Source organism: Typopeltis vanoorti, chromosome 2, assembly GCF_054136105.1.
Source record: "Typopeltis vanoorti isolate ZY-2024b chromosome 2, IOZ_Tvanoo_1.0, whole genome shotgun sequence".
Taxonomy (NCBI): domain Eukaryota; kingdom Metazoa; phylum Arthropoda; class Arachnida; order Uropygi; family Thelyphonidae; genus Typopeltis; species Typopeltis vanoorti.
In genome coordinates, this window is record NC_143550.1 from 143,983,621 (window position 1) to 143,999,149 (window position 15,529).

Here is a 15,529-nt window from a genome sequence, read left to right on the forward strand (position 1 = left end):
CATAGTTCAGAAAGCCTGTACAGAGGGATGAATTCCCGATGATTGGAGTAGAGCTCTAATAGTACCCATATATAAAAAGGGAAATAAAACTGAATGTGAGAATTACAGAGGTATTTCCCTACTGAGTGTTCCTGGCAAGATCTATGAAAGCATACTTGAGAAACGGTTGAGAAGAATTGTGGAAGAAAAGCTTGATGGAGAACAAGCCAGATTCATGCCAAATAGAGGCTGTCAGGATCAGATCTTTACGACAAATAGTTGAGAAAGCATGGGAATATAACAAAGATCTGTATTTAAGTTTTGTCGATCTGGAAAAGGCATATGACCAAGATGCCAAGAGAGAAAAACTATTCAATATGCTACAGTTATATGGTGTCAATGGGACATTATATCAAGCAATACTTAGTCTTTATTTGAATTGTAAGTCAGCAGTTAGAATTGAAGGAAATACAGGAAGAAGGTTTAATGTCAAATCTGGTGTGAGACAAGGATGTACATTATCCCCTCTGTTATTCATTATCTATATGGATCATATTATGAAGAAAAGTGGTATTAAACATGATATCAGAATTGGAGATGCTAATGTCAGCTCTTTGCTTTATGCGGACGATGTTATACTTCTAAATAAATCTGCTACACGTTTGCAAGATTCTCTGACTAAATTGAATAACTGTTGTAATAGATATGGTATGAAGGTCAGCAATAAAAAGACAAAGACAATGAAAATAGGCAGAATCATTGAAGATGTCAACTGTGTTGTGAACGGGGAACCTGTGGAACAAGTAAAACATTTCAGCTACTTAGGCACGATTTTTACTGAAGATGGTATATTAAATATGAAATAGACAACAGAATCAACAAAGCTGGTATGGTAGGCAGTCAATTGAATAAATTCATATGGAATAAGATAGAAATTAGTCTGAACACTAAATTAGCTCTATACAAGACAGTGTTCAAACCAGTTTTAACTTATGGATCTGAGAGCTGGGTCAGAAGTAAAACACTTGACCAAAGACTAGAGACTGCAGATATGAAGTCCTGAGAAAGATTAGAGGCTTGAACTGATGGTATCAATGGCAATATCATATTAAAAATGAGGATATTAGGAAAGAACTTGACATTGTCAGCATACAGGAATGTGTTACCAGAGCTAATTTCAGGTGGTATGGTCACTTAAACAGAATGGGCGAGGAAAGATTAGCAAAACAAAGTTTTCTCTGCCAGGTTGGCAGGAAAATGACCCAGAAGAAGACCAAGATATAGGTTAATGGATACGGTACAAAGTGCCTTAGATGATAGAAATATAAGATCTGATAATGAATTGGAGTCTTGATAAGTAATAGACTGATTTGGAATAAAATTGTAGATAGGAAGTTAGTAATGATGTAAATTTTTCATGTAGTACTATCATATCCTGTACACCCCTTGAGGGTACATGTCAGGAATTTGATGATGATGATGATGATGAAATAAGAAAGAAATTAGTCAAAAACACTAAATTAGCTATACACAAGATAGTGTCAAAAGCAATTTTAACTTATGGATATGAGAGCTGAGTGAGGAAAAAAAAACACTTGATCAAAGACTGGAGATCATAGATATGAGAGTTCTGAGAAAGATTAGTAGAGTGAACAGATGGCATCAATAGTAGTATACATTAAAAATGAGGATATTAGGAAAGAACTTGCCATTGTTAGCATTCCGAAATGTGTTAGTAGAATCAATATCTCAGGTGGTATGGTCCCTTAAACAGAACGAGAGAAATGAAAGATTACAAAATAAGTGTTCTCTGCAGGTTGGAAGGGAAAAGATCCAGAGGAAGGTCAAAATGTAGATGGATTGATACAGTAAATGACCTTAAAAGACAGATAAGATCTGACAATATTGGAATCTTGAAAGATAACAGATTAATTTGGAAGAAAATTGTTGATCGGAAGTTAGTAATATTGTAAATTCTTCATGTAGTACTATCATAATTATCCTATACCACCTGAGGATACATATTAGAAATTTGATGATGATGACGACAAAAATAATTTGTATACTAAATGAGATTGTGTGAAAGTTACTTTGATTTATAATGGTAATGATTTTTTTAATCGACTAGAACAATACATTACACATTAGATTACTACTGTATGTCATTGTTTTCCCTGGAGGCACTCAGTATTTCAGAAATACTGTTGAATCCTGTCTTTTTAAAGGATTTCCTTTAGCTTTGGGGAGTTATTGTCAAGAAATCCAAAACACTTGCTCATCCTTTAATAATTATTGTGTTTTTTTATTTTATTTTTTTTGGAAATCATTACATCAATGGTTAGCAAAGGATTAGATAATCTGGAAACTCTGCTCCAGAGACCAAACACAGAATTTTGTTAAGCTACTTTGGGTCTCCAATAAATAGGGTGAAGGATTCACAATAAATTAAAAAAAATTTTTTTTTGAATTTCATAAAGAGTATATGGGGCATTCAAGAAAATGCAATAACTTAATATGAGGTTTTGATTAAGTCTTTCTTGGTGCTTTTTTTCGGGAAAGTACACCGCACTGTTACCGTTATTACCAGTGACATATGGATGAGGTAAGTTAAAATTTTCAACTTTGCTGGTGGCAAAGAATGCATATCAACACCTACTGTTTTACAAAAAAAAAAAAAAGTGCTGGTTTTTCTATTTTCTGGAGATGCAATACCAATATCATCTGAACTTCATCTAAACAGTAAACACTAGAAAAAATAATTTGGGATAAGGTTATTCTTCTTATTACAAATGAAACATTGTTAAGGTTTGCTTAGGATTGCAACTAACTTACTGCAGATTTTATCTAACCAATTAGTACCACAAGCACCAAATTTGGTGTATGATCCCTGTTATTACAACTCATGAAGGGCTGAGACACTTAATTCTAGTAACAGTTAAAATTTTTGGTGTGATAAATAACCATATGTTTGAATCTATAACTTTAAAAACATCATAAAAAAAAGTTCTGTTTTGTTGCAGTAAGAGCCACTGTACTGCTCATAATTAAAATCTTTGGATGGAGGGACAACTGTAAAAAATCCATTTAAAAACAAAAACACATGTAACCACAGTAAATGTATTTTAATAAAATGAAACTGCTAATACAGATATTTCTGCTTATGTATCACAAACCATCTTCAATGTAGAATATAATGGAAAATTCAAACATGCTGAAACAATGCACTATAAATAATTATCTTATCACATGCAGTTACATGATTGTAAACTAGTACACTATTAGAATATTAAAAAAATTATAACAAGTTTATAATTATAACAAGCTAATAACAGTTTCTCAGATTTTGGATATACACAGTCCATTGAAGTTTAGATTGGGACAATGTAGAAAAAAACCTGGGCGCACTCTCTCTCTCTTTTTGAAGAGACAATCAAATTTTTAGATGGTTCTACGCATCAATTTTGCATAATTTCAAATACTGTGGCTAATGTTCTTAATCAAATGTGTGCTGCAAGATGAGACTTGTAATGCTCAATCAATTGAATAGGTGATTAGTGTACTGACATGTTTAATTGATCAGCTCATCTGTCCAAAATAGGATAAGTTGCAGGTACAGAGAGAAAAAAAATAAGAACTTAGTCTACTTTTGCCATCTCCTAAAGATAAAAAAATTTTCCCGTGTTGATACCTGGTATCTATCACATTCTCTGTACCTGCAACCTCTTTTAGAGAAATAGGCCAACCAATTAAAAAATGTATATCAAAACACCACTCCAATCAAGCATCATAAGTCCAGACTTGCAGGACTTGTAGAACAACACTAACCACAGGATTCTTTGGAATCCTGTGGTTACTAACGATGTTTATAAAACAAAAATAGTGTTTTATAATAATAATCATTATATATGAAATGCTTTATTTTATTTATTTTGCATGTATGGTAAGTTCATCAGTTGCAAGTGTGCCAGATTGTAAACTATTACCCTATTAAGATCTTAAAAAACAGTTGCTAATAACAATTTCCAAGATTTGGAGCATAGATGGTCCATCATTAAGGGTTAGTTGGGACAGTGTAGATAAACTTGGCACTTTCTTGAAGACGCATTCGAATTTGTATATAAATCATGCAAAAACGAATGCCTCTTCAAGAAAGTGCCGAGTTTATCTACACTGTCCCAACTAACCCTTAATGATGGACCATCTATGCTCCAAATCTTGGAAATTGTTATTAGCAACTGTTTTTTAAGATCTTAATAGGGTAATAGTTTACAATCTGGCACACTTGCAACTGACGAACTTACCATACATGTAAAATAAATAAAATAAAGCATTTCATATATAATGATTAATATTATAAAACACTATTTTTTGTGAAAAGTATCTCATCACATCATCGGAGTGAACTCAAAAAGGATCACTGTTACATGAAGCAAAAAAAAGGAATGACAACAGGCATTACAGAGAGTGTTGTTACTCCTTGACAGAGTAGCAAATGGCAGAGTTACAAAAGTTAAAAATATTTTAATTTTATTAAAAGATCTTTACTGTGATTATGTATGTTTTTATTTTTAAGTCTTAATTAAAATATATTCTTAGTAGTTAGTGTTTAGCAGCCAATCGTAAACATCAGGTAGAGTTACTAACATCGAAGCATGGCGACTTTCTTTCCCATCTGTTACCATGGAAACATAGCCCCTTGATAAATATGTTATACTACATTATGTTAAAAATAAATACTTACATTCAGTTCAGCACAGGATATCATGCCATCTGCTAATGAATGCAGTTTCTAGAGTGAATTTCTTTTACTGTTCTCAATATTAGCTGAAAATAGCATTGTACACTATAGTATACATCTGGTAGCAAACAACGAAATAATAATAATAATAATATTACAAATGCATACTAACTCTCCTATTTTTTGAATATCTCCTCCTTTTCCGGTATACAATGTTAGGCAGCCTTTCCATAATGATGCATACCTTTAAAAAAAATAAGAAATTAGCATATTTAATTACACTGAGATCACCATTAAATAGAAAACAATTGAATAAACGAAAATATACCATGTACACATTCACATGTATTAGTATGGATTTTTCATGTTGATAAACATGCAGACTGAATAAGTGATTAATGCCTTTGCTTTGCCAATCACAGGTTGTAGATTTCCCACTGTGGCACAGATTTTTTTTTTTTTTTTTGAAACTCTTGTAAATATGTTATGTTAGGAATGTAAACAAATTAAGTTGTAAATGATTTTTTATAATATATAATATATTATGCTTACCGAAGTCTATGCCTACTAGCATAAACCTCTTGATCTGCTTCCAACATTACTATATTATAGAGATTCAATAATTCTTGGATAGAATGAATAAAAATAATAATTTTTTTTATTACAATATAATGACTAATGTCACAGTTTTCATAAAACAATTTAAAAAAGGTCAATCATTCTGTTTCCCATTTTCTTACTGATGCTAGATATAAATGACAGAGCTACAAATGAGCACAATTACCACCTTAAAAGATACATAGTATTTAGCATAATATAAAAACCTAGGATGAAGAGATTTGGGGAAATTCAGGTAAAAAGAGTAACAACAACATAAAGGTAACTACAATGTAACTGTAGCATTCAAGTTTAACTGTAATATTTGCAATGTTTTAAATAATAAGTTATTGTTCATTCATTCTTGAGTAACAATGATAAACACTATTTGGACATAGAAACACTAAATATAAAGCACATTACAGCAAAAAAAAAAAATCAAAGAAAATATCTTAACAGAAATGTCAAGTTCAGGAAGAGGGATAAAAATGAAGTGCAAATTAATATTAGAAGATTACCAGCACATTCCCCTGTTGAGTTTGGATATTGCATGATTTGGATTTAGACAGTGCTGTCATTTGCTTTTCAACCCAGATTAAGTAGTTTGCAGTGATATGAGCATGAGTACTTATGAATTATTATTTATTATTCCAAAAGCCATTATTCACAGTTAAAAGTATTTTAACTGAATAATGGCCTCCAATTTATTTATTTATTCTTATGGAGTTTTCCTCCATTTTTCTCCCCTGTCCATATTGGGGCGAGTTGAGCCCCCTCATGGGGGGGTTAAGTATTTATGGCTGTAGATCCATGTGTGTTCAAGGGGCCGGTTTGCCTGCTTGTGGGATGAAAAATGCCAGATAAACTGGCGGGAAAAACCCTACTGCCCGTGCCCAAAACCGGCTAACTTGGCTATGGCTGAGGAAGATCCTCAAATTCCTCAAGTCTTCGATGGGAATCGAACCTGGGACACTCCTTCCCCAGTCATATGGTTGTGAAGTGCACAGCCACTAGGCTAACCATGAGGATATGGCCTCCAATAATAAGTATACGCTAAAAAGAAAACATTGTAATTTAGTTGGATAAAGAATACTAAGAAATTAAAATGGATGTATAATATACTGTCATGTTGTACCATCATTTTATATTTTGGTTTAAGCCAATAAAAATACAATTTGGTCGGCTAAATCCAAAATTGCCAGCCTATCCTTGTTCGTTCAGTATCCAGATAGATACCTAACAGGGTGCACCACGAGACTGTGAGGATTGGACATTAGGTCAGAAGCCCTGGTTGGTTCTCGGCATTCTTTTAAAGCTATGTGGAGGTCTCCTTCTCTCAGTTATACAGCTTTGACACTTAAGCACCCCCCCATCATATACTACCATATCCTGTACACCCCTTGAGGATACATGGCAGGAATTTGACAATGATGATGTATAATATACTATTAAGACTGTGAAAGGATTCTGTGTTTAAAACTCTGCTTAACTTAAATGTAACTAAAACAAGGTTAAACAATTTGTTCTGAAGCTTGAAGTGAATTATTCTGAAAGTAGATATAGTTATAATCATCAGCCATTTTCTGTCCACTGCTGGATGAAGGCCTTTACTAAAGTCCCTCATTCTGTTCTATCTTGAGCTTTCCTATACTGCCACTGAGTTCCAGTCATCTCTTTCCTCTCGTTCTCAAAATCTCTTCCAGCTCTTTCCATCTCTGGGAAACTATTCAGATGTTATCTTTGCCTTTTTGAGTATTTCTTCTTTGTTACTTGCAATATACCTGCCTATTACCACCTGGATCTTTTAATGGCTTTTACAGTGTCTTTCAGTCTGGTCTAAGCTTGAACACAAGTATTACCTTTCTATGAAGTGATACCAAGCAATGATCTTTCACTTCCATTTCAAAATGGGAATTATACAACTGTCAAATATTTTATTTTTAAGGCAGATTGGGATGCCCTCATTGAGTGTTTCAGGCTAAATGAAACACTCAATGAGGTTTCATTTAGTGTTTCATTTCATTCATTCATTGAGTGTTTCATGGTATTTTCCAGGCTACCCAACAAAACTGAATGCTCTTTGTAGAACTTCTTCCACACAGCTTTCCTCTATTGTGATCTTCTGCCATAGGTAAACCATAACAACATATCAATCTCCTGTTTCATCTGTAATAATAGTTTTTTGGTTATGCATTTATTATACATTCTTGTTGTTTTGCAGGTTCATATTTAATCCATTTTTAAAAATATTAAGGCTGTCTAGTGATGAAACCTGAGTGAAGCTGAGCATATTCAAGAGGCAGTCACATCTATATCATGAATTTCAAACTGGTGCCACAGAACTTACAAATCGATTTTCTCTTTATGAACTAGACTAGTGAAAGCTGACAAAAATGCTAATTGGCATTAGTCAGCTCTATTTGGCCAAAAATTATAAGCATCAGTGAGACCTGGCAGAAAATGATATAGTTACAGGGACAGAATGTAAAGAATATTGCATTTTCGGGGGGGGGGATAGAGAGAATAGGACAGGAAGTTGGGTACTGCTGATGAATTACAACCAACAAAATTATAAGTTAAAGAGGATTTTAGGTCTGGGGAAAATGGCTCATTTGAGGCTGTTTGGTGTGAGATAAATGCTGAAAGGACAAGATATGTTGGGTGCTGCTATAGATCAGATGGGTTTCATAGGATGATGCAGATATAGATACCATGTATTGAAAGATTAGCACGAGTGCAAGACCGAACAATCATTATGGGAGACTAACTATGGGGATATAGACTGGATGGAGAAAAGGAGTATGGCAAGATGGAAGTAGAATTTATAAAGTAGCCAAGGGGTAATTACATGAAACAACATGATACAGAAGGGACAAGGGGGTTTGAGAATGTTGGATCTAATAATAACATCAGATGATATATCCATAACCAAGGCAGACACTCTGACTCCAATTGGAGATGGTGACCATAAGTCTTGTTCTGGGAAGTTGCCAAACATGTGGAATTCTCTGTCAAGAAAGGGTTTATGTTGAACTATAAAGCTGGTAACAGACTTAGGAGTTATCTTCAAGCAGTGCCATGACTTGAGAAGCTACAAAGAAAGAATGTTATGCACTTCAGGTTGAAAATACTACACAGAGTATCATATTGATGGTATTGGATTGCAGAAAATTGATGAGGCTAGGGACTTGGGGAAAATGGTGGACAGAGAATTGAAGTTCAGAGAGCATATTATAAAAGTTGGTAAAATAGCTCAAAGAATTACTTGGATGTTGAAAAACATGCTAACAACTAAAGATAGGAAAATTATCATCCCTCTTTATGAGGCTATGATTCGGCCACATCTTGACTACTGTGCACAGACTTGGTCACCTGGGTTTCTTGGGAACAGAAGGTGGTAGGGAAGATTCAGGAACAAGTGACTAAGGAAGTGAAAGGTCTCAAATGCTCCCTATGAGGATAGGCTGAAGGTTTGTGGGCTACAAAGTTTAGTTGATAGGCAGAAAAGATGGGACATGATAGAAACTTTTAAGATTTTAAAGAGGATTTATAAATTGATACACAAAAATTTTTTTAGTATATGACAAGTAGTCAAGAACTAGGGATCCATCCATGGAAGATGTGTAAGAGTGTGGTTAGTAGAGGTGGAGGACCAATTTTTTTGCCAAAATTGGTTGCGAGTGCCCTGACAGTGAATGAGTTTAAGGAGAGGAATGTTAGGATGTGTGTGTATAATAGTTAGCTTGGGTCTTCCACGATGAATCTCCAGACTCTATGGAGATACCATATAATAATAATATATTGTATTTACATGTAATCTGGCTTTACAGTGGTTTAGACAGCAACTTCAAAAATCTGAATACAAGTGCAGTCGCCTGATTTTAATAATGACAGATGCATCACGGCTTAAATCAGTGCTCCAGTAAGAATAGTTGAAATCATGCTCAAAACGAATGTTAAATAGTCACTGTATACTATTCATAAAAGCATGACAAGTACATAAATAATAATTAAGTTTATTTCAGGCATCAAGTAAGCAATATGATGGTCTTACAACAACAAAAATCATCTACCAACTAATTAAATTGCATTTAATATATATGACTATTTCAGTTCAATTAATGTTAATTTATACAATAATAACAACATGAAATAACTTATTTTGGAATCATGCAAAGCAAAACACAATCTATGAAAAGACTATATAATATTAAATAAAATTAAATAGTAATTTTATTATACATTAAGAAAATGAGCTGAAATAGGACATTGCCAATGGCCAGCTTTCTTAATTCCGTTAATTAGTAAATATTCTGATGTTCAAGAGTGTTAATCAAAAATATTAAAAAAACACCTACTGCAGTTGCTTAGTGATTTATTCAGAAATATAAAAAATTTAAAAAAGCTTTGGTTCTTTTATAAACAAAATAAAACCTGCACGAACTGGTTCATATAAGCTTTGGCTAAATTTTGAATTAATTAATTAATGTGCACAAAAGCAAAACACCTATATTCAGCAGAAGGCAGAAAATTGACCAAATGAAAAGAACCATACAAGCAAGGAATCATTTGAGATACCACAACTGCATAATTCTACAGTCCTGCATTATCCTCAGACAACTTTAACTTGGGTCAGCAGGAAATCAGCAGGCATTTATCTTAAAAGATTTTTTTTTATTCCTATGAAAAATTCAATTTGAAGATGAATGACTTAGATCTGCTCTTAATAACAAATGATATGCAATAATATGAGAAAATCCTGTTTCTTTTTGAGAAATCATTTTTCGAAACATGTTTGTTAAAGGATTTCAGTGATTTTATTTGATGCAGAGTTTCTATGAAATGTAATCTGACTTGTAGGATGTTTAAATGTTTCTAATTTGCAATACACAGAAAGTTTTGTAAGTAAGAAATCTAGCTATCAGAGAGAGAGAGAGAAGTTGCAGTTTATAACGTATGTTTGATTATGCATAAAAAGTTCTTGCTTGTTCTAAGAATAATCGTACTAATTTTTATGTAACAACTATCCATGAAAAATTGTAAATCTATAAGTGGGCCAATTTTATTATATATATATATATATATATTTTTTGTTTGTTTGTTTGTTTTGCATAATCCAGAAACCCTGTTTTTGAAACCAAACATGAACTTTATTTAAGCCACTTCAGGCCTGTAAATAAGCAGGGTAGTAGCCTCATACTAGGCAAAAGAAATTTATCTTCCACCTAAAAACAATCACAAACATCCATGCACATAGTGGGATTCAAACCCACAGTCTGTTAGAGAGCAGATATGTTAATTCCTCAGCCAACCAGGCATGCATTTATGAGATAAATGTTGTATTTATCTGTTTTGCTGTGTTATCTATTTGCTTTTTTTTTTTTGGTTTGGATATCTAATAATTCATTTAAACAGAAGGAGTGAAGAAAGGTTAGTAAAATGTGTGCACTGACATGATGGCAGGAAAAAGACTTGTAAATGGCTAAGATCGAGGTGGATTACAATTTAGTAAAGTTTTAGAAGAATGAACTATAAGATTTGAAAATATTTGATGCCTGATCAATAACAGATTAAGTGGGAAGAAAATTTTTGACAGGAAGTTAGTAATAATGTAAACTTGATTATGTAGGTATCTTGTACACTCTCTCTCTGTTGGTGTATATTAGGAAATGAAGAGAATAATGTTTCAGCCTTCAATTCTACCCTCACAGTGAGGATTCCATAATTATTTTGATTAGCTGCCTCTGCATCTTCTTCAATATCTTGGTTTTCAGAAATTCAGATGACCAATTCTGTACACAGTAATCAAAATGAAATTTGATCAAAGTGCAACTTCTTTATCCCTCGTTGTCAACACTATTTTCATTACTAAGCAATGCTTAGTGTTGGCTTAGTATCTTATCAATGTTTCCCACGAACCTCATCTTGTTGTTCAGATTGCTTGCCATCTCCTCTATAGCACCATCTCACCAATATAGCCACTAGCATACCAATGCTAGTGGCTATATTGGTGAGATGGTTTGATCTAAAGTTAAAAACTGCACCCTGAAACATTCTAATACATTCTCAGCTGTAACTAGTTTATTCAGTGTGCCCGTTGAAGTGCTAGCACATCACAGTCACTTATACTTCCCAAATTTACATGATCAGCAAACAACTGAATATCTCTTTCAATTTCAATATATCAGTGCAGAACAGTGATAGCTCAAGAACAAAATCTATCTATCCAGAAATACAAACAAGTTTCTAATTTGCTGATTATTGGAGCTTTTTATAGTGCAATCATACAATCCTACTTTATGTCTGCTCCTATGGAATGCCCAGGTTAAAAAGGTGTCAACTTTCTTGCAAACTATTTTAAAAAATATGACATCTAATCCAACTCCAGTATTTGTACATAATCTGAGGCAATATTTCAGACACCTTCTGCTTATTCATTCCTATTCATTGATCGACTCTTCCTCATTGAGCAATCACTCGTTATTTTCCTTGATATCATATATTTTGGCAAAATGATCATTAAATAATTTAGTTACTTTCTCTGGTGTCACCGGCTTAAATTATCAAAATTATTCGTGCACAATCACCCTTATTAATATCACAGAACTATTCCTAACACACCTTGAAATGCAAGTGCTACACAGAATGCAACTGGATCTTTGCAAGACTTAATCTCTAGAATAACTTTCTTGAAAAAGAAAAAGAATAAAATACAAAATTAAAATTATCTTGATTGTCATAATGATTAACTCAGAAGTTTTTAATATGCAAATAGGTCATTTGGTAATTTTTAAGAAAATAGAATCAATAAATGATGCCATTACTTGTCAAATTGTGTTAACTTTAAATTGCTCTAATTTGTACAACTATATATTCTAATCTTCCTACAAATGAGAATAAAAATTGTCAAACAATCTAGCAATAAACTAGATTGTTACAGTAATAATTTCAGTGGTTGAATAAAATTTTATTTTATTTTTTTTAAATTACTTACCCCTTTGTTAATTTACATATGTCTCCTGGCTGAATATGATTCCCTGGTTCATCCCAAACTGACAAATTTATTGAGGCAGTGCGATCAGCTATCTTACAAGTTCTTACTTCATGACCATCTTTTGTGGTGTTTGGTTTACCTAATTGTTAAATAGGTCAAAAATTATATAATTAGCTTTATTTTTCTACGTTACATGTATATTTAATGAAATTCATTTGGCCTACATTAAGAACATAAATATTTGGGAATGTATCAACGATAATGGACAAAATAAATATAAGGTCACCACACCTCAGTCTATGAAACTTTACTTACCAATGTCAAGTATAATGAAAACTAGATTAATACTTTTCATTCCTGGCTTCAAGTCGCGGATTGTTGTAGAGGTGTAATCCATTTATAATTGTATATAGAGATAGATAAAGAAATGTAAACAAATAAGAAAAATTCTGTCGCCAATATCCTGACAAATATACAACTTAAATAAGCATTATGGTATGAGCGCTTTGGGTTTCACAAGCTGTGTGTGTAAAATATACATATATATATACACTACGTGTATTCATAAATAGTGTTACACATACGTAAATATATATATATAATTTTTGTTGCTATTGTTCAGAGGTCCACTACGAAAAAAGCGAGTATAAAATGGAATGGCCAAACTTCCTACATAAAGGATCGCCTCATTCAATTATTGTTCTTAATAAACTAAACCTATGTAAGAAAAAAGATCATATAAATATTGTTGTTTTTGTCGATATGTATTAAAGCACTATTTAAAAAATAAAGTGAATATATAAAGCCTTAATGAGTTCATCTAAAACATGTATAAATATATTCAACTCGAAATAGAACACATGGGATACGTCATTAATCTGCAGTCTGAATCAAGCTGTACATTTTCTATTGGTCAAAATTTAATATATATTATTTTCCTATTATTTAAAAATGCTGTTATAATGATCAAAAACTAGGCATTCACATTTCAAATATCTCTTTGTAAAATTTCTATTATAGTAAAAATTAAACTGTAAAAAAGACAAAAAAAAACAGACAATATTTGATCACTCAGCTTAAAAGAAATACTGAGAAATAACATGCGCGTTCTGTCACAGCCGTGATCGTCTAGTGGTTAGGACATTGCGTTGTGGCCGCAATAACCCAGGTTCGAATCCTGGTCACGGCAAGTATGTATTTGTGTACGAAGTTAATTACAAGAAACAAATACATTCATTTTTTTTTTTTGTTCTTAAACTACTTTTTTTTCCCCTTTTTTTACTATATATATGACTTCAGAATTTTGACCCGAATCTTACACTCTTAAATAAATAAATTAATAAACAATAAATTAAACATTAAATGTCGAAACGAAGACGATTATTCGGTACACACATGCCACTGTTCGACCTTTCATATATGACGTTATCATTAATAATAATAATAAATAAATAAAACAGAAATAACAATAAAATTTGTTATTTCTGTTTTATAAATAACAATAAAATGAATTATATGTGATTAGCAATCACTCAATCGCTTCTTGTAGCGAATAATCCATTGTTCCAACAATTTTCATTATTTTATTGCAATGCATCAATTTGAAGTTTACGACTGTGATGAAAGTTCTGAAGTTTCACATTGAAAACGAAAAGAAAAAATAACAAAAATGTCGAGTATTACATAACGTAGGAAGAGCAAAAGTGTATCCTTTAATTTGTAATTAGGCAAAATGATCTATAACTGCTGCTAGGAATATCACACACACACACATGTATATAATGTTCCTGCTAGGATGGAAATTAGATAATGAAGCTGTTGGTCTTCCTGCTCAGCAAGCACGAACTGATTCTTTCGTTCCAGCGTTGGCGGAAAAGGACAATGCTATTTTTTTCACTGTGAGAACGATGCTCGTGGCGAAGGTGGCTGCTCACCTTTTATTAGAAGACTCCAGGGAGGCAATTAGCCATCTCTCTCTCTCTCTCTCTCTCTCTCTTGGTCTCTCGGTGAATGTGTCTACTATGGAATGTCGAAAATAGAATTTGTATATCATTGCTTTCGCATGAAATGAAAAGGCAGTTGCAAACTACATAGTTTCTTGACTGTGCCCAGACACAATTCATGTATTCTTCTTCTTCTGAATGCAGGTGACGGAAAGTTAGAGTTGCAGTTTCATGAAACGACAGCGCGATTTGCAATTAACGGGGTACTGCAGGTAGATATGCTTAACTGTTCCAGTTCGGTAGCAGCAGAGGCAGTTCTCCAATAAATACAGATTAAATTTGTGTAGTAGGGTAGGGTAATTAGGACTTGTGTCATATTCTTCACTGAATATGAGCGTCGAGTTCAATGGTTATACTCTAGGTAGATTCCAATTAATGGATATTTACTGAGAAGATGAAAGATTCTCTGGTGAAGCTGCTAGATGTATAGAATTTATACATATGAGTATATGTATAAATTATATGCATTGGATTATAATTGCATATAATTTATACATATGCTCCTTCTTGCATCTCTCCCAAACTCTTCAAGGAAGACTAAGGGTTTGTCAGATAAGTGCCAATGTGCTGACAGTAAAAAGAAAATGCGATTGAAATCTGATGCCAAAGAACAAAAGAAAAGACTCATGGCGGCTCGTACGTCGCCCGGTCAAACAAGGTCCGCGTCCCAAATCGAGTAATCAGCGTTGGATCGAAAAATCAGTTACTGAAAACAAAGACAAAAAAGTCAACCTCAGGCCTGTAAAGGATGGAATATCAATTGGTACATGGAATGTCCGTACACTCTGGGCAACTGAAAAATTGCAGTTGCTTCAAGAAGAAGTGAAGAAATGCAGATATATATATTCTGTATTTGATACAGATGTGATATATTCCTGACAGTGTCCATCAGCAATAAGATGGACACTGTCAGGGGAATCAAATGGTGGAAGAGTTCTCTGGTCAGGAAATGAAAGTAAGCATGAAGCAGAGGTAAGTTTCCTGCTAAGTAACAAGGCCTGTCAGGCTATGACAGGATACAAACCAATTAGTGAGAGAATAATGGTTGCTAGATTCAGTGCCCAACCATTTAATATCACGACCATTCTAGTATATGCGCCCACTGCAGAGAGTGCAATGAAAACATTGAGAGATTTTACAAGGATCTACAACTAGAAATTGATGAGGTGCCTAAGCAGGATATATTCAACATTGGAGGAGACTGGAATGCAAAGATTG

The 15,529-nt window shown here is 33.2% G+C and overlaps 1 protein-coding gene and 1 non-coding gene across 2 annotated transcripts in view; one reads left to right on the forward strand and one right to left on the reverse strand.

Annotated features, from left to right (window-relative positions):
• LOC150109489 (SOSS complex subunit B1) overlaps positions 1 to 13,127 on the reverse strand; it is a 40,231-nt gene extending 27,104 nt beyond the window's left edge. Inside the window, exons 1-3 of the mRNA XM_090408578.1 lie at positions 12,624 to 13,127; positions 12,309 to 12,447; positions 4,890 to 4,961 (exon numbers count right to left, since the gene is read on the reverse strand). Of these exons, the coding sequence (XP_090264704.1) occupies positions 4,890 to 4,961; positions 12,309 to 12,447; positions 12,624 to 12,705 (293 nt within the window). The 5' untranslated portion in view covers positions 12,706 to 13,127. The remainder of the gene's footprint in view (positions 1 to 4,889; positions 4,962 to 12,308; positions 12,448 to 12,623) is intronic.
• Positions 13,128 to 13,425: 298 nt separating this feature from the next.
• TRNAH-GUG (transfer RNA histidin (anticodon GUG)) lies at positions 13,426 to 13,497 on the forward strand. The gene has a single exon. It is a non-coding gene; the product is annotated as a tRNA-His (tRNA).
• Positions 13,498 to 15,529: the final 2,032 nt, after the last annotated feature.